Raw genomic sequence first — 23,882 nt, 5'->3', positions numbered from 1 at the left:
CTTGAAGCCAGGAGTTCCAGACCAGCCTGGGCAAAATAGCAAGATCCCATCTCTACAAAAAATTTAAAAATTAGGTGGGCATGGTGGTACACGCCTGTAGTCCTAGCTACTTGGGAGGCTGAAGCAGAAGGATTGCCTGAGCCCAGGAGTTCAAGGTTGCAGTGAGCTGTGATTGTGCCATTGCACTCCAGCCTCGGGGACAGAGTGATATCATATCGCTCTAAAAAAAAAAAAAAGAAAGAAAAGAGAAGAACCGCTATGAATCAAGTATCTAATGCACATTTTGCTTGTGCTTTTAATTAGAAATTTGTATTATTTGACACTAAGGGAAAAAAATTATAAATTTAAATACATCAAGATGTTTCTGAATCATAAAAAGACAAAACTATGTTCAGTACAGCTTTAGTGTTACACACATATGTACATATGTAGTTTTTAATTGGGATATAATTCACCTACCATAAATTAATCATTTTAAAGTATATAATTTAGTGGCTTTGAGTATATCCATACAGTTAAGCATCCATTACCATTATCTAATTCCACAACATTTCATCACCGTCAAAAGAAACCTCAAACGCATTAGTTGTCACTTCACGTTCTCTCCTACCTTTAGTTCCTGTCCACCACTAATCTATGTTCTTTCTCTATGCTTTTGCCTATTCTGGACATTTCATATAAAGAGAATTATATACAATATGTGTCTTTTGTGTCTGGCTTTTTTAACTTAGCATTATGTTTTTAATATTCATCTGTATTTTGTGTCAGCACTTTATTCCTTTGTGTGGCTGAGTAATATTCCATTGTGTGGATAGACACACATTTTATTTATATATTCATCAGCTGAACATTGGGTTGTTTCTGCTTTTTGGTTACTATGAATAATGTGACTATGAACATTCATGTAGAAGTTTTTGTGTGAATGTGTGTTCTCAGTTCTTTTGGACTAGGAGTTAAATTGCTGGGTCATATGGTAATTCTGTGTTTAACTTTTGAGGAGCTGCCAGACTGTTTTCCATAGCAGCTGCACTATTGCACATTCCCACCAGCGATGTAGGAGAGTTGTAATTTCTCCACATCCTCACTAACACTTGTTATTTTCTGTTTTGTTTTTTTTTCTTTTTATATTAGCCATCCTAAGTGGGTGTGAAGTGGTATTTCACTGTGGTTTAGATTTGCATTTCTCTAATGACTATAATAATCTTTTCATGTGTTTATTGGCCATTTGTATGTCTTCTTTGGAGAAATGTCTATTCAAGTCCTATGTCCATTTTTAAGTTGGGTTATTTTTCTTTTTATTGTTGAGTTATAAGAATTCTTTCTGTATTCTGTATACTAGACCCTATCTATTTTTCATTGGTTACTTATGCTTTTAGTGTTCTGTCTAAGAAACCATGGCTTAATCCAAGGTCATGAAGATTTATATCTATGCTTTCTGTTGAGTGTTTAGTGTTTTTGTTGTTGTTGTTGTTGTTTTTTGAGGTGGAGTCTTGCTCAGTTGTCCAGGCTGGAGCGATTCTCTTGCGTCAGCCTCCCAAGTAGCTGGGATTACTGGCGCCCACCACCACGCCTGGCTAATTTTTGTATTTTTAGTAGAAACGGGGTTTCACCATGTTGGCCAGGCTGGCCTCAAACGCCTAGCCTCAAGTGATCCACCCACCACAGCCTCCCAGAGTGCTGGGATTACAGTTGTGAGCCACTGCACCCGGCTGAGTTTAGCTTTTGTATTTAAATCTTTGATCCATTTTGGGCTAAATTTTCCATGTAGTGTGGGGTAAAGGTCCAAACTTCATTCTTTTACGTGTAGATATCCGGTTGTCCTAGAATAATTTGTTGAAAATGATTTTCCACATTGAGTGATCTTGGTACCCTTGTTAAAAATCAATTGACCGTAGAGGTATGGCTTTACTTCTGGACTCAATTCTATTCCATTGTTCTGTATGTCTGTCCTTGTGCCAGTACCACACTATCTTGATTAGTTAGTGTAGCTTTGTAGTAAATTTTGAGTGTTAAATAATTTTGTTGTATTTTAATTTCTTTTAAATTCATAATTCTGGCCAGGCACAGTGGCTCAAACCTGTAATCCCAGCATTTTGGGAAGCTGAGGCTAGGAGTTTGAGACCAGTCTAGGCAACATAGCAAGACCTGTCTCTACAAAAAATTTAAAAATTAGCCAGGTGTGGTAGTCTGCACCTGTAGTCCTAGCTACTTGGGAAGCTGAGGTGAAAGGATCACTTGAACCCAGGAGTTTGAGGTTGCAGTGAACTGTGATCTTACCACTGCCCACTGTAGCCTGGGCAGGAGAGCAAGACCCTGTCTTTGAAAAGAAAAATCCTTGTCCTTTTTATTATGTATTATGATTTTAATAATGAGGCTAGTTCATGACATAGAAATACTAATTTAAAACAGTTTTGGATTTAAAAGTGTTTACTGAGTTAGAACAATGTTTTTCAAGAATTAATATACATAATTGGGTTAAATGACCCTTATCTCCATGTTGAGGAAATATTTACTAGTTATGTGTTTCATTGTTAGGAATAGCAATAGTTGCTGTTTACTCTCTTTAAAAAGCTGGACATCCGTTGTAGAATTGTGTTTATTGTGTGACTGATCAAATTTTTATCGACTACCTACTACCAGTTAGCAAAGTTATTGATTTATAAATACTGGGTTGGGAGTGTGATGTAGATTAATTCCTACCAAAAGGACTTTTGGCATAGTTTTTATTCTGGTTGTTTTTGATGGATTTTTTTTTTTTTTTTTTTTTTTTTTGAGATGGAGTTTTGCTCTTGTTGCTCAGGCTGGAGTGCGATGGCACGATCTTGACTCACTGCAACCTCTGCCTCCCAGGTTCAAGTGATTCTTTTGTGCCTCAGCTTCCCGAGTAGCTGGTATTACAGGCGTGCACCACCACGCCTGGCTAATTTTGTATTTTTAGTAGAGGTGGCGTTTCAACATGTTGGTCAGGCTGGTCTCGAACTCTGGACCTTAGGTGATCCGCCTGCCTCTGCCTCCCAAAGTGCTGGGATTACAGGTGTGAGCCACCACACCTGACAATGGATGATTTTATGTATAGTTGAGTTTGTTATGAACTGCATGTTCAAAATGCATTTGTGACAAGTTTTTTGAAAAACAGAGATCAATATATACATTTCCCCCTAATATGATGGTTCCATTTATTAAAGTTAATTGAGGTCCTTGAAGGGAAGAAAATTAATTGGAGGCTAAATTTATAAGTATAGGTTACAAGGATAAGGAACAAGAATGTCATTTGGAATAATTGTTGCAGGCTATTTTATACAGTTGGGATAGAACTTGTTTTTGTATATGAGACTCTGAATTGAGCAGCTATTGTAAAGTGTAAATAATCATTCTAAGCTGTGTTAAGCCTCAGATACTTGTATATAGATGTATTTTCAACAAATAATAGATATTGCAAAATAAGTATGATATTAGAGGTTGCATGATGTGTTGGGAAAAAAACATTGATTTTTGAGCTAATATGAGGTTGGATCCTGTTTCTACCACTTGCTAGTTGTATCTTTGAGCTAGTTGCCTAATTTCTCTGAGCTTCATTTTCATCATCTGTAAAAATGGAGGTTATGAAACTTGAATATAAAGTGAAACATGGTGTTTGGTACTCTACAAATGATAATTTCATTATTATTAGTATGATCATTATTATATTAATGCCTAGGAAAAGAATTATGTTAGCCTTTTGGGAAAAGGCATGTGTAAATGAATAAAAACTAACATATGAGGTAGTCTTAGAAATATATCTGAGGCTACTCAGGCCTAGCTAGTAGTGTAGCTCAGTCAAATTCTTGCTTTAATCAATCAATAAAAATAATTTAGGCCATAGTCTAAATAAAATATTAACTAATTAGATTTTATGTTTGTAAATTTTGCAGTGCTTCAAAGCAATTTATTAATTCAGTCACCTATTCTGATGCAAACATTTGAGTGCCTTCTCTGTGTCAGATATTGTGCTGGTGGCTGGGAGTACAGTGGCAAACAAAACAACATAGTTCCTGTTCTTAAGAAGTTTACAGGTTAGTGTGGGAGACAGACAACAGGAGTCACGTCATAACCATGGAATCACGTGTGGAAAGGGCTAGGAGAGGATGAGACAGAGGACTTGATCTTGAGACTAGTGGTACCGGGGAGGGGTGCCCTTGAGAAAGGGACATTGAAATTGAGACCTGAGGAATCAGTAGGAGTTGGCCAGGTGAAGCTAGGAGGAGGGACAGCATGCACAAAGGCAGAAAAGAATTTGTCATGTTTGAGGAACAAAGGGAAGGCCAGTGACTGCAGCAGGGAGGGAGTAAGGGGGAGAGGAGCTTAGTGTTTGAGGGAAGCTGGTGAGGCCAAATCCTTTAAAGCCTTGTAGTGCATATTAAGGATTTTGAAATTTATCTTGAGAGGAAACCATCAAAGAGTTTTAAGTAAGGGAATGATGAAATCAGATTCTTATTTGTAATTCTACTCTGCAGCTTTGTAGAAATGAACTCAAGAGAAGCCAATGTGTGTGGCCAGGAGACCCTGTGGAAGATTCTCACCTTTTCAGGTGAAGGTGATAGTTGGTTGTCTAGTGATGATGGCAGTGGAGATGGAAAGTGAACTGATTGGAGAGTTTTATAGGAGGGAAAATTGGCAGGACTTGCTTAGAGATTAGACCTGGAGGATGAGGTAGAGAGAGAGGTGACCGGGACGCCCCTGAGATTTCTGGTGTGAGCTGCTGGGTGGATGGGGAAGCTCAGAGAGGAAGTAACATTGAGAGGAAATTTTTTAAAAGTTTAAAAATTTAGCATAGGGTAGATGAAAAACATCCAAGTGAAGCTATGAAATTGACATGGATGTGCAGTCTGGAACTTGTAAGGGAAACTTGAGCTAGAAAGAGAAATTGGCAAATTATCCATGGTGTTTAAAGCTGTGATCACCTAGAGATATCTCAGTATGAAGTGATTAGAGGCCCAGGATTAACTTGTGAAGGAATGCCACCATTTGGAGGTTAAGAGAGGAAGATGGGAAGAGAAGAAGCAGAAGGAATGCTGGCCTTAAGAGTGTGGGGTCACAGAAGTCCACAGTGTTTCAAGGCAGGGACATGCTGAATGCAGCTGAGCATTTATTTACATTTTCCAAGATGAGAGCTGACATATCTTTTATTGTATTTAGCAAGAGCAGCTTCATTGAGGTGGTAGAAGTGTAACTAGACTGGAATGGGTTGGAGATGAATGATGAATGGGAGGGGACAAAATGGAAACAAGAATGTATGACTTTCCAGAAGTTTGGCTGTGAAAGAATAGAGGGTGATACTGGAGGGGGTGATATAGGGTCAAGGGAAGACTTTTTACATTTTTTTTTTTTTTTTTTTTTTTGAGAGGGAGTCTCGCGCTGTCACCCGGGCTGGAGTGTAGTGGCCGGATCTCAGCTCACTGCAAGCTCCGCCTTCCGGGTTTACGCCATTCTCCGCCTCAGCCTCCCGAGTAGCTGGGACTACAGGCGCCCGCCACCTCGCCCGGCTATTTTTTTGTATTTTTTAGTAGAGACGGGGTTTCACTGCGTTAGCCAGGATGGTCTCGATCTCCTGACCTCGTGATCCGCCCGTCTCGGCCTCCCAAAGTGCTGGGATTACAGGCTTGAGCCACCGCGCCCGGCCACACACATTTTTTGTTTTTTAAGGTGGAAAAGTCTAGGTCCTGACCCACTTAGGGTTGTACCTGATGAAACCAGGATCATTTACTTACACAGGTAGTGTATTAGGAAACTCTTCTTGGTGAGGATTGAATGAACGAATGCATATCAGCACTCCATACATGGAAAGCGTTTAAATGTTGACTCTGTTGGCAGAATCAGGCTGAGTGGTCCAGAGCCCCCATGGATCTGGTCCTGTTCCAAGCTCTTTAGTAAGGATGCTCTCTTGCAACCCCTCTGCATTTTCTCAGTTTCATTCTTCCTCTCCCCAAAATCTATTCTTTCGTTTCTTTGAAAATTTCTACCTGCCTATCTAACCCCATGACATGCTTCCACACTGCTCCAGTTTCCACTCTTTTCCTCCCTCTGACCCTCTTTGGCATCAACTCTGTAATTGTGGTTCCTAACTATTGGGCTGAGATTTCCTGCAGTGCTTCAGAGTTATCTCAGGGGGTCAGGAATCCATACGCATATTAAGTGCCATCTGTGGATGAATAAATAATGTGTCTTGTAAATATGTGCTAATGTTTTTCAAATGTATGTGGCTGCTGTTTTGATTAATAAGAAATCCTTTAAAAGCTTTTAAACTTTGTTGTTACTTTTATTATGGATATTTTCACTCAGTTCTAAAAGAACTGATTTATTAAGGCTGGACACATTTTTTGACCTTAAAAAAGAATGTTCATACTTGACAAGGTTAGGATCATTGCTCTACAACATTGAGTTTTCCTTCATGTTCTTGACTATTATCTTTTCTTTTCCTGTCTCTTTAACAGACTCGTAAATTACTTAAGGGCAGGGGTTGTGGTTCTTTCTTCTTCCTTGTACCCTACTGCAGAGGTTGGCAAGCTACAGCCCTTGGGCCAAATCCAGCTCACTGCCTGTTTCATAACTCCCTTCCAGCTAAGAAGCTTTTACAGGTGAACCTTTGCAATCAACCTGATGCTAAGAGAACACTAACTTTGAACTCCAGTTAAGCAAAATGTTCTTCCTGAGAAATAATTCCATTCTTGTCATTAGTAGAACTGTATTATATAAATTATATTCAATTATTATTAATTTTTTATTTTGAATTTTGTCAATAAAATTCTCATAGAAATTTGTTAGAAAACAAATTTGTTTTATAAGTACCTACATAATACCCTCATTTGCCTCTTGGCCTGCATTTCTGAAAATTTTGTTGTCTGATCCTTTATAGAAAAAGTTTGAGGACCCCTGCCTCGTAGTCATAGGTTTTTTTTTTTTTTTTTTTTTTGAGATGAAGTCTTGCTCTGTTGCCAGGCTGGAGTGCAGTGGCACGATCTCGGCTCACTGCAACCTCTGCCTCCCGGGTTCACACCATTCTCCTGCCTCAGCCTCCTGAATAGCTGGGACTACAGGCGCCCACCACCACGCCCAGCTAATTTTTTGTGTTTTAGTAGAGACGGGGTTTCACTGTGTTAGCCAGGATGGTCTCGATCTCCTGACCTCGTGATCTGCCCACCTCGGCCTCCCAAAGTGTTGGGATTACAGGCGTGAGCCACCGCGCCCAGCCCATAGTCATAGTTTCTATCTGTTTAATATCTGAATTGTTGGAGGAACTTTAAGAAAATATACATATTTATAAGCATAAATATATATATTCCTCTACCCTGGGGAATCTGAATCAGTACATCAGGGGTGGAGCCTGGGAACTTACATTTTTAACAAATTATTGAATTGTTTGGGAATCACTTCCTTTTAGTGCATTCGTAGAGTTGAACCCTGAGAGATAATGAAATGAATATTGAGTTAGTTATATGTCAGAGGATAAATTCTTACTTCAGCATTTATTAACTATGAGACCTTATCCAAGTAACTACTTGTTTTGCTGGTTTAAAAATTTTTTAGTTATTTTGTTTATAGACAGTTTTGCTTACTTTCTACAGTGGTAGTTCTTTTACCTTTGGAGGTTTATTAGAACCTCTTTCAGAATCTGACAAAAGTAAATAGCCCCTCCCTCTAGGAGGGTGCACCTGTGTTAGTTTCCTGTGACTACCAAAACAAATTACTACAGGAGTGCTTAAAGCAACATAAACTTATTCTCTGACTGTTCTGGAGGCCCGACATTCAAATCAAGGTATCTGCAGGGCCGAGATCCCCCCGAGAGGTTCTAAGGGAGATCCCTCACCTCTTCCAACATCTGGGCTGCGTTCCTGGGCTTGTGGCTGCATCACTCAGCCTCGGTCTCCAGGGTCACATTGCCGCCCCTTCGTCTCCATGTATCTCTTACAGAAGGACTCTTGTCATTGGATTTAAGGTCCATCTGGATAATCCAGGATAAGCACTTCCTCTCAATATTCTTAACTTAATCACATTTTTTATCATATAAAGTAACATTCACAGGTTCCAAGGATTTGATATAGATATCTTTGGGGTTGTGGAGGGGTACATTTTTCAGCTTTCCATAGAACCTTTGCACATGGTCACAGTTTTACAGTTTCAAGGAGTCACAACTCTGAAGTCCGTTTATGGATCCTATGGACTCTAGGTTTGGGCTCCTTGCTCAGTGAGAACCTTACACCTATAGTGTGTTCTAGTTAATCTCTTTATCCTTTCCTGTCTCTGTGTCATATGCTTACATTCATCATCCCATTAATACCATTTTCAAAATGATGTTTTTTTCTTGTAACTTTAGATTTTTCCATGTATGGTTTGCTGTTTAGGTTAATTTCTCTGATTCCCTTAGGAACTGTTTATCCTTTGATAAGCTTCTTGTTAAAAAGAAAGCCCTCCCTAAGCCTTTTTACTTCATTCTGCAGTAGGGAGACTAACTTCTGTGCCAACACAGATAACCAGTAATGCTTCTAGTGAGAAGGAACACCTTGATTGAGTATCTGCTGTGCCAGGCCGTTTGACAAGTGCTTACACGTGGTTTGTTATTTAATATTGAAAACAATCCTGTCGAGGAAAGGTGGTATCAGTGAGCAAATAAAGGTCTGTGGAAGTTAGGTTACGTGCACAATGTGAGTGATAGAGCTGGCAAGAGCCAAGCTAGTCTTTGAGTGAAGGTCTCGTCTAAAGCCCGTGTGTTTTCATTATACCATGAAAACACAGCACACTTCACTTTTAGTTAAATGGTTAGTAATCTCATTAGACAGGGGCTACCTATGTTTTGTTTTCACTGGGTTCTAGTCACATGTACAGTGCTTACTTACAGTATTACTTTGCACAAGTATCTTCTCTGATCCTTAGCTTTAAATAACACTAATATCTGGGTGGTATGTCTTTTAGAGCTGTTGTAGAAATTGAGAAAATATAGATTGAAAGCCCCTCCAAATAGAAAAATTTTGCTACTATGTAGTATAAATACAATTAATTGATTTCTCATTTTAGAATATTCTTAATACTTTATTCTTTTCCTTTTTTAGATTTCAAGATTTGGGAATGTGGCCAAACCTCAAACCAGAGGATACATTAACCCCAACTATATATTTCATTGCTTAAAACCTCTTAGATACTTGGTTGGCTGTTGTGAATTCTTACATTCTGCTTTCTGTTCTTTTAAGGGGCATCCCCAACTTTGTGTAGCTCAGTTCTACTTAGGATATCTACATTTGTGATAACTTTCTGAGCAGTTCTCTTTCCTAGGTCAGTTTTTAACTCCTCTCATTACCTCTTTGCCATGGGTTTAGCTGGTGGCTTGGAACTGTGCTCTGGAGACTTCCTCTTTTTTCTTGTCTCCCTCTTGTAATTTATTCACACCATCATTTATCTATAGATAGTCTCTTCCGCAGGGTTAATATCCCATCTTGCTGCTTCATCTCACTAGTACTGTCTCCTTCTATCTTTGCTCTTATCCTGCAGGATATGAAGATACTCTCATCTTTTTTGTTTTTTAGGCAGAGTCTCACTCTGTCGCCCAGACTGGAGTGCAGTGGCGGGATCTCAGCACACTGCAACCTCCACCTCCCAGGTTCAAGCAATTCTCGTGCCTCAGCCTCCTGAGTAGCTGAGACTACAGGTACGCACCACCATGCCTGGCTAATTTTTGTATTTTTTGTAGAGACAGAGTTTCATCATGTTGGCCAGGCTGGTTTTGAACTCCTGGCCTCAAGGGGTCCACCCACCTTGGCCTCCCTAAGTGCTGGATTACAGGCGTGAGCCACTGTGCTCAGCCAAGATACTCCCATCTTTAAAAAAAATCCACATTTAGCAAACTAGCCTCCATCATTCCCAACAGCTCTTCATTCCTTTCCTCTGACCCATATGTTATCAGTTCCTTTTACCTACTGGCTTTTCTGTTGTTTATAACATAACATTAAGGATTCTGATGCTCTAATAACCTGACCCAAGCCTGTCTTATCTTTTGGGTGCTCCCTCCCTTTATGCTTTCTGCTGCAGTGTAGAATGTCCCTCCTATCAAGACCCAGTCCTTTTGTTTGGATTTCATTCCTCCCTGCTTGCTCATAAACCTTCCTTCATTGTCAATGTCGTCTTTCTTTAACTGTCATAAAAACTCTTGACTTTCCAATACTTTTAAAGAATTGGAGGATATGGTAGCCTGGGTCTATGTTTCCAAATATCAGCAAGAGACTGGAGCTAAATAGTGTCTCCCCACTTTGGGTGGTGAATGTTCTCTTTATTTAAACACAGTCCCACTGCTCCCTGTTGTCATATAGGAAGCCTGCTTCCCTCTATTGTCACCTGTGTGGTGATAAAACAGGAATTTTGTATTCCCTGGCCTAAAGTCTGGTATCTGACTTTTAAAAGTAATCCTATAACCTGAATTTGTATTTATAGATATAATCTTATTTCTTCTTGTTCTCAGTGCCAGCTATCTCCCCCAGAAGTTTACTACCCAGGCATGTTCTCCCTGTCTTTGGTATCTCTTCCCTTCCTATTTCAGCTCAAAATGACTTCTTTTCCTAGCTTCTGTGGTACATATTTTCATGTGTATTGTATTATTTCACAGTTTGTTTTTTATTCCCAATAAGTGAGCAAACTTCTTGAAGACGGGGATTGTATTAGATCAATTAAAAAGTTGACTTAAGTTTTATATGGAAGGAAACATAACTTTATTTTTTTTTTTATTTTATTTTTTTTTTTTTGAGACGGAGTCTCGCTCTGTCACCCAGGCTGGAGTGCAGTGGCGCAATCTCGGCTCACTGCAAGCTCCGCCTCCCGGGTTCACGCCATTCTCCTGCCTCAGCCTCCCGAGTAGCTGGGACTACAGGCGCCCGCCCCTGCGCCCGGCTAATTTTTTCTATTTTTAGTAGAGACGGGGTTTCACCATGGTCTCGATCTCCTGACCTTGTGATCCGCCCACCTCGGCCTCCCAAAGTGCTGGGATTACAGGCGTGAGCCACCACGCCCGGCCGGAAACATAACTTTAAAAAACAAAAATCACACAGCTAAGTGAGATGCTGGCGTGATGATGGGCATGAGAGCTGAATATGACAGGGAACAGCATATTCAAGATTCCGGTCTATCCATACTCCAGGGCATACATCTGTTGACTGGAAAGACAGGCAAATTGTGTATACTATTTAAAATGTTTATCTGTTTTAATTTTTCTTTTTTCCTTCCACCCTCTATCTTCCCTCATGTTCTACTTTCTCTTGAATTGCATTAATGACTTCATGATAGAATTCTAGTATACTTTTATATCTTCTGCAGTGGTAGAACCCTGTGTCTCTCTGAAGAAAATAAAACCAGTTGAATGAATGAACGTATCAATAAGTGCTTTGGGGGATAGTGAACAGGAGGTGGTGTAAATTAATTATATTTACCATCTGTGTTTTTCTTTGCAACTAATTCAGTCAGACAGGGAGGAACCATAGAGTTATGTTTCTTCTGCTTGACTTAAAATATCTCAAAATTCCTTTCCGGCTCTAAATTTCTTTAAGATCAAAACCCTTACTATATATAATAGTTCAGTTCTAAAGCTTTTTAGAGCTGCGTTAGCGAAACAGAGAGGTATCCATGTTGTACACGTATTCCTGGCAATTTGGTGTAATCCTTTACCTTTAGGAGATGTTAGAATTTCCTTCTTTCCATTTGCTCATTTTAGGAATTGTATTAGTCTGTTCTTACACTGCTAATAAAGACATACCCAAGACTGGCTAATTTATAAAGGAAAGAGGTTTGAATGACTCACAGTTCCACATGACTGGGGAGGCCTCACAATCATGGTGGAAAGCGGATGAGGTGCAAAGTCATATCTTACGTGGTGGCAGGCAAGAGAGAGCTTGTGTAAGGGAACTCCTCTTTATAAAACCATCAGATCTCGTGAGACTTATTCACTATCATGAGAACAGTGTGGGAAAGACCGCCACTCATGATTCAGTTACCTCCCACCAGATCCTTTCCACGACATGTGGAAATTATGGGAACTATAATTCAAGATGAGATTTGGGCAGGGACACAACCAAACCATATCAGGAATCTGAGGCAAATACTGCTAAATTTCATTACTTAGTTTAAATTTTCCCAATGTTATAAAATTAAAGGACCTTTGATTTACATTTGAATCTCTGAATTTAGTGTAGTGTCCTATTGCTCAACTTATGCATAAATGAAAGGAGCTATTTAAAGGGATGAGACAAGAAACCTTTGAGCAAGTTGGGGATTTTGTACAGGTGGAAGTGCTGTTATTGGGACATACTATAGAAAGAAACTTAAGATGTAAAGTCTTAGCTACCTCAACTGTGAGTGGTTTAACACAATTATTTTTATTTTTTTTTGAGACGGAGTCTTGCACTGTTGCCCAAGCTGGAGTGTAGTGACGTGGTCTCGGCTCACTGCAAGCTGTGCCTACCAGGTTCATGCCATTCTCCTGCCTCAGCCTCCTGAGTAGCTGGGACTATAGGCGCCTGCCACCACACCCAGCTAATTTTTTTTTTTTTTTTTTTTTGTATTTTTAGTAGTGACGGGGTTTCACCATGTTAGCCAGGATGGTCTCGATCTCCTGACCACGTTATCTGCCCGTCTCAGCCTCTCAAAGTGCTGGGATTACAGGCGTGAGCCACCGCGCCCTGCCGACACAATTAATTTGAACCAGGCTACTTTGGGGGAGAGGTTGTTAGATAGTAAATGGAAGCAAATAAACACGAAACAAAAGGAGTGCAGTCCATTTAGTAATGTCTCCCATTATTACTTTGATCTGGAGGAAAAAAGATATTTACTATTTGGCCCATCACAGAAAAAGTTTGCTGAGTCCTGCTCCAGGGTAAATATCCAGAAGCAGGTTTTCTGAGTCACATTGTAAATGTATGTTTAACTTCATGAGAAGCTGCCAAACTCTTTTCTGGAGTGGCTGTACCATCTTGCATTCTGTCAGCAATGTTCCAGTTGTTCTCTACCCTCACTAGCTCTTGATATTGCCAATATTTTAAAATTTTACTCATTTTAGTAAATGTATGAAGGTAGCTTGTCGTGTTTTTAATTTTCATTTCCCTAGTGGCTAATGATGTTGAACATCTTTTCATATAGTTATTTGCCATCTGTGTGTCCTCTTTGGTGAAGTGTCCAAGTCTTTTCTTAATTTTTTTAATTGGGTGGTTTGTTATCTTAATGCTGAGTTTTGAGAGTTGTTTTTTATTTTTTTGTTTGAGATGGAGTTTCACCCTTGTTGCCCAGACTGGAGTGCAATGGCATGATCTCGGCTCGCTGCAATTTCCGTACCCCCGCCCGGGTTCAAATGATTCTCCTGCCTCAGCCTCCCGAGTAGCTGGGATTACAGGCATGTGCCCAGCTAATTTTATATTTTTAGTAGAGACCGGGTTTCTCCATGTTGGTTAGGCTGGTCTCGAACTCACGACCTCAGGTGATACACCAACCTCAGCCTCCCAAAGTGCTGGGATTATAGGTGTGAGCCACTGCGCCCGGCTGAGAGTTTTTTATATACTCAGGATATAAACCCTTTGTTGGATATGTGATTGCATATTATTTTCTCTCATTTTATTCTCTTAACAGTGTCTTTTGCTCATTAAAATGTTTACATTTTGATAAAGTCTAATTTATTGACTTTTTAAAAAAAAATTGGGCAGCCCCCAAGCCAGAATAGGTTGAGAGAGACTCCCCAATTCATTGATGTTATTTTCTTCTATGGATTGTGTTTTTCATGTCATGTCTGAGAGTACTTTGCCCAAACCCAGGTTATGGATATTTTCTCCTGTGTTTTCTTCTAGGAGTTTTATAGTTCTGCATTTTATGTACATCTCTGTGATCCATTTTGAATTAATGATTGTATAAGGTGTGAGGTTTGGGTCAAGGTTCACATTTTTTTTTGCAACATTATTTGTTGAAAAGACTATTCTTTTTCCATTCAGGTGACTTTACATCTTTGTCAAAGATCATTTGACCATACTTACATAGTCTATTTCAGGACCCTCTTTTCTGTTCTGTTGATTTATGTGTCTGTCCCTTCACCAATACCACACCATCTTAATTATTATAGTTTTATGGTAAGTTTTAAAAATGGGTAGTGCGATTCTTCCAACTTTATTTTTTTTCAAAGTTATTTTAGCTAGTCTAGTTTGCTGACTTTTCTATATAAATTTTAGTAGCCACTTATGTGCAAACATTTTAAATGCGGTTTTGACTAGATTTGAGTTTTATTTGTAGATCAAGTTGTGGGTAAATAGACATTTTTGCTATGTTGAGTCTTTTAATCCACAACCATAGTATGTCTCTTCATTTTGGGCCTTTTTGATTTCTTTCTCAGTGTTTGGTAGTTTTGACTATATAGATCTTGTTCATGTGTTGGAGAGGAGCTTTTGTAAATAGTATTTTTTTAAAATTTCAATTTCCTCTTGTTCTTTTCTCGTGTAAATAAATATGATTGATAGTCATGTCAGTCTTGTATCCTGCAACTTTGCTAAACTCACTTACTAGGAATAGGAACTTTTTGTAAATCATTTAGGATATTCTACATAGGCAGTCTTGTCATTTGTGAATAAGAATTGTATCTCTTCCTTTCCAATTTTTTGTTTCTTCTTATTAAGCTAGCTAGGACTTCTGGTACAATATTAAGTAAGAGCGATGAGAGTGGACATCTCTGCCTTGTTTTTAATCTTAGGGAGAAACATTCTAAATACTACTAAATACTATGTTTGTTGTAGTTTTTATGTGTAATACTTTATCACACTGAGAAAATATTTTTTAATCCTAGTTTGCTGAGAGTTTTTATTATTATTGGATACTGAAATTTATTGAATGCTTTTTCTGCATAAATTCATATGATTATGAGACTTTCTTATTTTAAAAAATTTTATTTGTTAGATTTTTGATTCAGAGGGTACATGTGCAGGTTTGCTACATGAGTATATTGCATGATGCTAAAGTTTGGGCTTCTAGCCCAGATAGTGAAAACAGTACCTAATAGGTAGCTTTTCCATCCTTTCCCCCTCCCTCCATGCCATTCCTTTTTGGAGTCCTCAGTGTCTACCATTCCCATCTTTGTGTCTGTGTGGATCCAATGTTTAGGTCCCCCTTATAAGTGATGACATGCAGTATTTGGTTTTCTGTTTCTGTGTTAATTCCCTTAGGGTAATGGTTTCCAGCTATATCCATGTTGCTGCAGAGGACATGATTTCATTCTTTTTTATTTTTATTTTTTTTAATTGCTGTGGAAGGTTTTCTTCTTTAGACAGTTAATGTGGTGAATTATATTGATTGAATTTTTTTTTTTTTTTTTGAGACAGAGTCTCACCCTGTTGCCCAGCCTGGAGTACAGTGGCTCAATCTCTGCTCACTGCAACCTCCGCCTCCTGGGTTCAAGCAATTCTTGTGCTTCAACCTCCCAAGTAGCTGGGACTACAGGCATGCGCCATCACACACAGCTAATTTTTGTGTTTTTAGTAGAGATGGGGTTTCACCATGTTGGCCAGGCTGGTCTCAAACTTCTGACCTCAAGTGATTGCCCACCTTGGCTTCCCAAAGTTCTGGGATTACGGGCATGAGCCACTGTGCCCGGCCTGATATTTGGATATTGGACCAGCCTTGCATTCCTAGGGTAAACCTAACTTGGTCACGGTATATACTGTTAGATTCCATTTGCTAATATCCTATTGATGATTTTTGCCTCTGTTCGTGATGGTTTTAGTCTGTAGCTTTTGTTTGCTTGTCTTTTTCTGGTTTTGGTATCTGGGCAATACTGGCCTCATAAACTTGAGAGGATTCCTTCCTTTTCTGTTTTCTAGGAGAGATTGCATACAGTTTGTATTATTTCTTTTTTGAAATGTCAGGTAGAAAATGCCAGTGAAACCGTCTGGGCCAAATTATTTTTTGGAAGGTTTTTGACTCTAAAATCAATTTCTTTAATAGAAATTGGTTATCTGTTCATCTTAGATGAGTTTTGATAGTTAGTAATTGGTGGTTTTCAAGGAATTGGTCCATTTCACCTAAGTTGTCAAATTTAGTTTCTAAAGTAGTTCATAGTACTGATGGTCCCTGACTTTTCATGGTTTTACTCACAATTTCTTGAGTTTATGATGGTATGAGAGTAACATGCATTCAATAATGCTTGTATCCATACAACCATTCTGTCTTTCACTTTTAGTACCGTATTCAGTAAATCACATGAGATATTCAACACTTTTTTATAAAATAGGCTTTGTGTTAAAAATGCATTTTTGACTTGCTGTATTTTCAGTGTACAATGGGTTTATCAGGAACCCCATGATAAATCAAGGAACATCTGTAGTGATGTCTTCTCTTTCATTTCTGATATTGGTGATTTATGGTTTTTATGGGTTTTTTTTGTTGTTGTTGTTAAAAATTAATTCGATTACTTGTATTGGCCTTTTCAGAGTCACTTTTGCTTTCATTGATTTTCTCCATTTTTTTTTTTTTTTTCATTTCATTGATTTCTGTGTTTGCCTTTGACTTTTGTATTTTGTTTTTTGATTCTTTGGTATTTAGTATTCTGTCAATCTGGAACTTGTTTACATCCCCCCAATTTTAAGTTTCTCTATGAATTTATTCAATGGCTGGCTTGAAGAACATTTTAAAAAGTCTCTATGTCTTCTACAATGTGCAGTTATATGACCACCACCACAGTTCCATTACCTCCTAAAGTAAATTTTTATACTTTTGATTTATTTGCTTTGGTGACTTAATATTTGTGGGTAGGGATATTTTTACTCTTTATTTTAGGAAAGTCATAGTACTTTTTGTAACACACACCCATTAGTTCTTTGATTTGTATACTTACTGGTCTAGCATTTTACTATAATCAATAGCCAGTAGCCAACATTAGAGAACTAACTAATCTGTGCACTTACATGTAATAAATTATTATGTGGCCATTAAAAATCATATTGTGGGAGAATAATGACAGCTAATTTTGTATGATATATTGAATTTCAAGTTGTATAAACCAGAATTTAAGAATCATTCATTTTTTATTTAAAAAAGTATACGTATACACAGAGAAAAATAACTGGAAGATATAGTATAAAATTTGAATAGTGTTTTCTTATCCCTGGATAGTGAGATTTGGGGTAATTTTCTGCCTTGTGTTTTTCAGTATTCTGATTTACTACAATGAATATATGTTGTTTTAATATTCAGAAAGCCTTATCTTTTTAGAAACCTATTTAAAATAATGTTTTAAAAATAAATTTTTGTCGGGCATGGTGGCTCACACCTGTAATCCCAATACTGTGGGAGCACAAGGTGGGAGGATCGCTTGAGCCCAGGAATCTGAGACCAGTGTGGGCAGCAAAGCGAGACCCCGTCTCTACAAAAGTAAAAAAAAAATTAGCAGGGCATGGTGGCGGAGGCTGAGGCAGGAGGATCACTTGGGCTCAGCAGGTTGAGGCTGCAGTGAGCTTTGATTGTGCCACTGCACTCTAACCTGAGTAGCAGAGCAAGACCCAACCTCAAAAATAAAAATAAAAATAAGCCAATTTTGAGGGCTGGGTATGGTGGCTCACGCCTGTAATCCCAGAACTTTGGGAGGCCGAGGCGGGCAAATCACCTGGGATCAGGAGTTTGAGACCAACATGGCCAACATGGCAAAACCCTGTCTCTACTAAAAATACAAACATTAGCTGTATTTCATCATACATGCTGGCGGTCCCAGCTACTTGAGACTGTGGTAGGAGAATTGTTTGAACCTGGGAGGTGGAGGCTGCAGTGAGCCAAGATTGCGCCACTGCACGCCAGTCTAGGTGACAGAGCAAGACTGTGTCAAAAAAAAAAAAAAAAAAGAAAGAAAGAAAGAAAAGCAAAGAAACTGAAAAATAAACGCATTTTCTAGTTTGTATTTGAATTTTATTGTAATTTTGGTAGTGTCAGTATTTGGAGTTTTTCTTTATTGTGAATATGTAAATCTACTCAGAGCTGAGCTATGTATAAAACTGTTTACTTTTACTTTCTTGCACAGAGTTGTTCCTAGATTTAATAATTTTTGTTTCTTTTGCTTACTTTGGTATGAAATGATCACTAATTCACCCCCAAGTCCTTTTCATTTTTAGATCTCCTTTCAAGTCATTCAGATGCTTCTCTGCCAATTTCATCTTTTTTGGAAAGTCTGTTTGGGAAATGCCTAACTTGCTCCAGTTTGGACTGGTTATCCACTAAGTCTGGTATACAGCCAACATCCTGATTATCTTTCTTCCCTATCATCCTCTCTCCTTGGTTGTGTTCCCAATTTTTTTTTCACATGTCTTTCTCTTTCTTGGTTTATTTCTCATTTTAGGGAAGCACATCATCCAATATCTTCATGAGAGCAAGAGGTTAATTTTTCAAAATGTCACACACTTGAAAATATTTTTCTTTGCTTGCACCTGATTGATTATTTTGCTGGGTGGAGAATTCTAGGTTGAAAGTAGTTTTTCTTTGGGATTTTTTTTTCCCTTTTTTTCTTCCCCCAAGTCAAGTGCAGTAGTGAGGAGAACAAGTTCAGTCTTTGTGAACAATCAATTGAAATAACTCACTACGTTTCTCCAGGATTTTGAAGTCATTATTATTTTAATAATAATCTCTACAATATTTTTTGCTTTCAGTAGCTATTGAGAAATTCCAAGTTAATCTGATTCCTTATCCTTATATGTGTCTTCTTTTTCCTTTCTGACGGTTTATTGGATTTTCTCTTTTTATTTATTGTTTTGAAATTTCATGGGGATGTATGTCTTGGTATAGGTCTGTTTTTATCCACTGTGCTAGCTATTTGATGTCCCATGTCAGAGTGGAAATCCACACCCTCAAATGCTCTTTAACTACATCTTTGATTTCTTTTTCTCTGTTCTTTTTTCTGGAACTCTTGTTATTTGAAGGCTGGATTTTGTGGAATTGTCTTCTAATGTTCAAGTCTTTTCTCGTTTTTCATCTTGTTTTTAAATCTCCTGTTTGGAAGATTATCTCAACTTTATCTCTTGGTTTTTCTGTTGAGACTTTTATTTTTACAATTATGTTAATTTCCAGCAGGTCCTTTTTTTTCTTATTCTTGTCTCATGGTTATTATCATCATCTCATCCCTTACCTCAATATAGACATTAATGCTGGTCTCTTGAAGTTTTCTTTTTTGTGTAATGCCTGTTTCCTCAGATTCTTTATTTTTCTGTTTGCTTTGTTCTCTTTCACGTTAACCTTTTTCAGGTCTCTGGCAATACATGACTATGTAGGTAAGGAAAAACGTTTCCTTTGCTCTCAGGTTTCGCAGCTATGGGTTGTTTTGTTAGCCTAATTAGGCTAACAAAAGACAGATTGACAAGAGAAAAGGATACACATTTTATTTGATGTTAGCATTTTTTATGTGGCACAGGGGGCTTCATAGAAAAGAAGTGAAAACTCCAAAGAAGCATTTAGATTCAGGATTTTATATACTCCTTCCTTCCTTCCTTCCTTCCTTCCTTCCTTCCTTCCTTCCTTCCTTCCTTCCTTCCTTCCTTCCTTCCTTCCTTCCCTCCTTCCCTCCCTCCTTCCCTCCTTCCCTCCTTCCCTCCTTCCCTCCTTCCCTCCTTCCCTCCTTCCCTCCTTCCCTCCTTCCCTCCTTCCCTCCTTCCCTCCTTCCTTCCTTCCTTCCTTCCTTCCTTCCTTCCTTCCTTCCTTCCTTCCTTTTGTTTCTTTTTTTGATAGAGTCTCACTCTGTTACCCAGGCTGGAGTGCAGTGGTGCAATCTTGGCTCACTGCAACCTCCACCTCCCAGGTTCAAGCAGTCCTTCTGCGTTAGCTTCCCGAGTAGCTGGAACTACAGGTGTGTGCCACCATGCCTGGCTAATTTTAAAAAAAAATTTTTTAGTAGACATGGGGTTTCACCATGTTGGTCAGACTGATCTTGAACTCCTGACCTCAAGTGATTCGTCCTCCTCAGCCTCCCAAAGTGCTGGGATTACAGGAGTGAGCCACCATGCCTTTTCTTTTCTTTTCTCTCTTTTCTTTTTTTCTCTTTTCTTCTCCTCTTCTTTTTTTAAGAGACAGGGTCTCACTCTGTCTCCCAGGCTGGGGTGCAGTGGCGTGATTATAACTCACTGTAGCCTCGAACTTCTGGACTTAAGTGATCATCCCCTCTCACCCTCCCAAGTAGCTAGGACTATAAGCATGCATCAGCATGCCCAGGTAATTTCTTTTTAAATTTTTTTTTGTGGAGATGAGGTCTTGCTTTGTTGCCCATGCTGATCTTGAACTCCTAGACTCAAGCAATCCTCCCACGTCAGCCTTAGTGCTGGGATTACAGGTGTGAATCACCAAGCCTGGCTTTATATCCATTTTAACAAAGGGTAATAAATTGAAGAGAAATGACTGGATGAAGGAAACATGTTTGAGCTTCTAAGAGTGGCAAATTGTAGGAAAGTGACTAGGAACTACATGGGGGAAACTAATGGAAGGAAAGCATTATTTTAATATGGTTTGCTGTGACGACTCATCCCCATGTTGACACCCCATTCGTGGTGATAGGAATATTCTTTTCTTCCTAGTATCAGGAGGGTAACTTTCGCATGGGGAGTGTATGCCTTATTTCAAGCCAGAAGTGGGGATGACATAGAGCCCTTCACACATCTGCTTTTCTCATCCCCTTCAGCTGTCTGTTCTTGTTTTAAGAGTAAGGGATTAAAATGTTGATTTGTAGCCAAGCAAGTGGCTGTGGCTTATCAACATTGAGCCTCATTGTAGGGTGATCTTATTGGAATATTTCACTGGGGAACCCCAAATGTCAATATTTTTAGGTCTTTCCTCTTGAGGTGATAGATTTCCTAGAGGAGATTGTTCCAAATTCTTGGCTGCCATATCCTGGGAGCTTAGTGGGTGAAGGGGAGGGAATCATAGAGATGGATCTTTGTTGGCAGTAAACACATGTTTATTTAGTCCTAATGTTGTCAGGATGATTCTAACTTGTTATTTAACCTCACCCTGATTTTGCCACAGGCTTGTATTGACATAATTTTAACTTAGTTCTTCTCAAAGGAGATTGGGGTGGAGTCAGGATGTTTGGAATTACCTTTTGGATTGTAACAGACTATTGGCCAGGCAAGCTAAAAGTTTTGCAATACTGGTGAGCTGTAGGAAGAAGAATTGCTTCACCCAAAATGCCACTAGCTCCCCTTTTGAAAACAGTACAAGTTTAACTTAAACCAAATCTTAATGCCAGTGAAAGTTAATTCCCAGGTATTATCTTTGACTTTCCTGCTGTTCCCTAATTCATGCTTGACAGTGGTATTTCTGATTTTAATGATATTTGAAATTGGAATTCTAAAGATTTCTTTTACATAGGTGGGCAGAGTGGAAGCAAGAAGACTAGTTAGGAAGTCATTGCAGAAGTCCAGGCAAGAGCTATTGGTGGCTTGGATTAGAATGGTAGTAGTAGAGAGGGCCAGGCATGGTGGCTTATGCCTGTAATCCCAGCACTTTGGAGGCTAAGGTGGGCGGATCACCAAGACCAGCCTGTCCAAGATGATGAAACCTTATCTCTACTAAAATACAAAAAAAAAAAAAAAAAATTAGCCAGATGTGGTGACGCACACCTGTAGTTCCAGCTACTCGGGAGGCTGAGGTGGGAGAATTGTTTAAACTTGGGAGGTAGAGGTTGCAGTGAGCTGAGATTGTGCCACTGCACTCCAGCCTGGGCAACAGAGTGAGACTGTCTCAATAATAATAATAATAATAATAATAATAATAATAATAAATGGTAGTAGTAAGAAGAAGAAAAATAGAGGATCCGAATGTATTTTGAAGGCAGAGGCCACTGGACTTAGAGATGGATTGAATGTGGAAGATTAAGGAAAGGGAGGAATGAAGATAGTCTTAGATTTCATCTTCAGATGACTGGGTGAACAGCAGTGTTCTTTGCTAAGATGAGGAAGACTAGGGAAAAGAGCCAGTTCTGTATCAAGCATATTGTATTTAAGATAATCCCATCTGGGCCCAAAGACAATGTTGATTTTTTTTCTTAGATACCTTGCCCCTTTAGACTTGGTTATTATTCAGCTGTCACTAAAAAAAATACTTGATTATTTGGCTATATACCTCTCTACCCCTCCTTGTTGTTGCCATCCACCATCCTTATTTGTTGAGGATTTTGAGACTTGGCTTGTCCACCCTATTCCCTGGCATAATCATAGGCAACTTTAGGGGCTGCAAGTGCAGTTTATCCGAGTTCCTGTCCTTAACATTTTTTGACATGAAGCATGTCAGCAGTGATGATATGATATTGTGGTTAGGAGTAGGTTCCCCTACTTCCTAACTGTATAAGTTTGAAAACAGTGCTTAACCTTTTGTGTCTCATTTTCTTCATTTGCATATTGGGGATGATACTATCTGTACATTTGGAATTTTGTGAAGATTAAATCAGAAAATAATGTAAATTATTTTCTATTACTAATTCTAGTGCATGGCACATAATAAACATTCCATAAATGTTAGCTATTGAGATTACTACTTATACATCTGTTTAATAATATCTGCTACTATTAGTATTTTAGTTATGTAACCCCTGCAAAAGCTACCTCTTGAGCCTTGCCCTCTCAAATTTTAACCTCTTAAAATTTAAGTGCCAAAGGGATACTGACCATGATTTCCTAGTGTGTACAATGTACTTGCTTTAAAAAAAATAAAATTAAACATCAGCACTTCAATTCCAGTGGTTCTTACTTAGAGATATGTATTAGAAGGATTTTCAAAAGTCTGGGCCTTCCCTTGGGAAGCTTGACTAGAATGTTGTGGAGAAAGGGATGACATTAGCATCTCTATGTATGATTGCCCTCCCTCCATCTCTTTTCTAGGTAGTCAGCTGTTTGTTTGCAAGGCTTCTTTCCCTCACCAGTCTCTCCTCTATTAATCAGTACTTTAAGCCACTCTCTCATGGCCACTCTTAATTAACACCCTCCCTGGGATGAATCTAATCCGGTCTGCCTCAAACCTGAACTGCTGAAAGCCACAGTTCTCCAGCTATGTGAAATTCACTTATGATTATTTTGACTCTCTAATTTCTTATTTTTGTTGTTGTTGTTGTTGTTTGTTTGTGTGTTTGTTTTTAGAGAGAGTGTCTATATATGTCACCCAGACTGGAGTGTAGTGGCATGATCACAGCTCACTACAGCCTTGAGCTTCTGAGCCCAAGAGATCCTCTGCCTTAGGTCCCTGTGGTCTCTAGAGTAGCTAGGACCACAGGTACATGCTACCACACCCAGCTAATTTTTAATTTTTTTTATAGAGACAGATTCTCACTTTGTTGCCCAGACTGGTCTTGAACTCCTGGCCTCAAGGGGTCCTCCTGCCTCAGCCTCCCAGAGTGCTGGGATTACAGGTATGAGGCACCGTGCCCAGCTGGCTCTTTAATCTTTACTATTAGACTGATTTTCGTATGACACAGTAGGCACAGGGCTCTTTTAGTTACTAGTGATTCCAAAAGTGACTTTAATCCCATTGCTCAGGATCTCTATGATACTATCAATTAGATCTCCTTCATTTTTGCAACAAGTTTAAGTAGCATTAATGACATTGTTTCATAAGTGAGAAAATGAAGGCACAGAAGGATAGAATAGTTTGTTGCATCAGCTTGTGGGCATAATAAGCAACCTTTCTTCTCTCCGTTAATTCTGTTTTGTGGGCCAGTATAAATGGCTTTAGTGTCACTGTTTTAAGGAGTTTTTGATGGGTTGTTGCTTCTATTTTCTTTTTGAGATGTGAACTGTCCAGATTAATTCTAATCTGTAACTTTTGGGAAAAGTATATTGATATACATGTTAGAGAGTGTGAGTGTGTGTGTGCGTGTGTTGTGTGTG

General features: G+C 38.8%; 1 protein-coding gene across 18 annotated transcripts in view; it reads left to right on the top strand.

Annotated features, from left to right (window-relative positions):
- The window catches only part of LPGAT1 (lysophosphatidylglycerol acyltransferase 1), a 95,857-nt gene that overhangs the window by 14,970 nt on the left and 57,005 nt on the right, over positions 1-23,882 (top strand). For 2 of the 18 annotated variants that reach the window (XM_074035901.1, XM_074035891.1), the window contains exon 4: positions 9,555-9,676. The exons of 12 other annotated variants lie outside the window; for them this stretch is intronic. Coding sequence is in view for 2 of the 6 variants with exons in the window: in XM_065541371.2 (XP_065397443.1) it covers positions 23,312-23,404 (93 nt within the window). In the remaining 4 variants the exon portion in view is untranslated. Of the gene's footprint in view, positions 1-6,470; positions 6,615-9,554; positions 9,677-23,311; positions 23,405-23,882 lie in introns of those variants that run through there. 4 more of the 18 variants (XM_065541371.2, XM_074035882.1, XM_074035904.1 and 1 more) reach the window with 3 other exon arrangements.

The sequence above is a fragment of the Macaca fascicularis genome, chromosome 1, assembly GCF_037993035.2.
Source record: "Macaca fascicularis isolate 582-1 chromosome 1, T2T-MFA8v1.1".
Taxonomy (NCBI): domain Eukaryota; kingdom Metazoa; phylum Chordata; class Mammalia; order Primates; family Cercopithecidae; genus Macaca; species Macaca fascicularis.
This window is presented reverse-complemented; position numbering and strand designations above follow the sequence as displayed.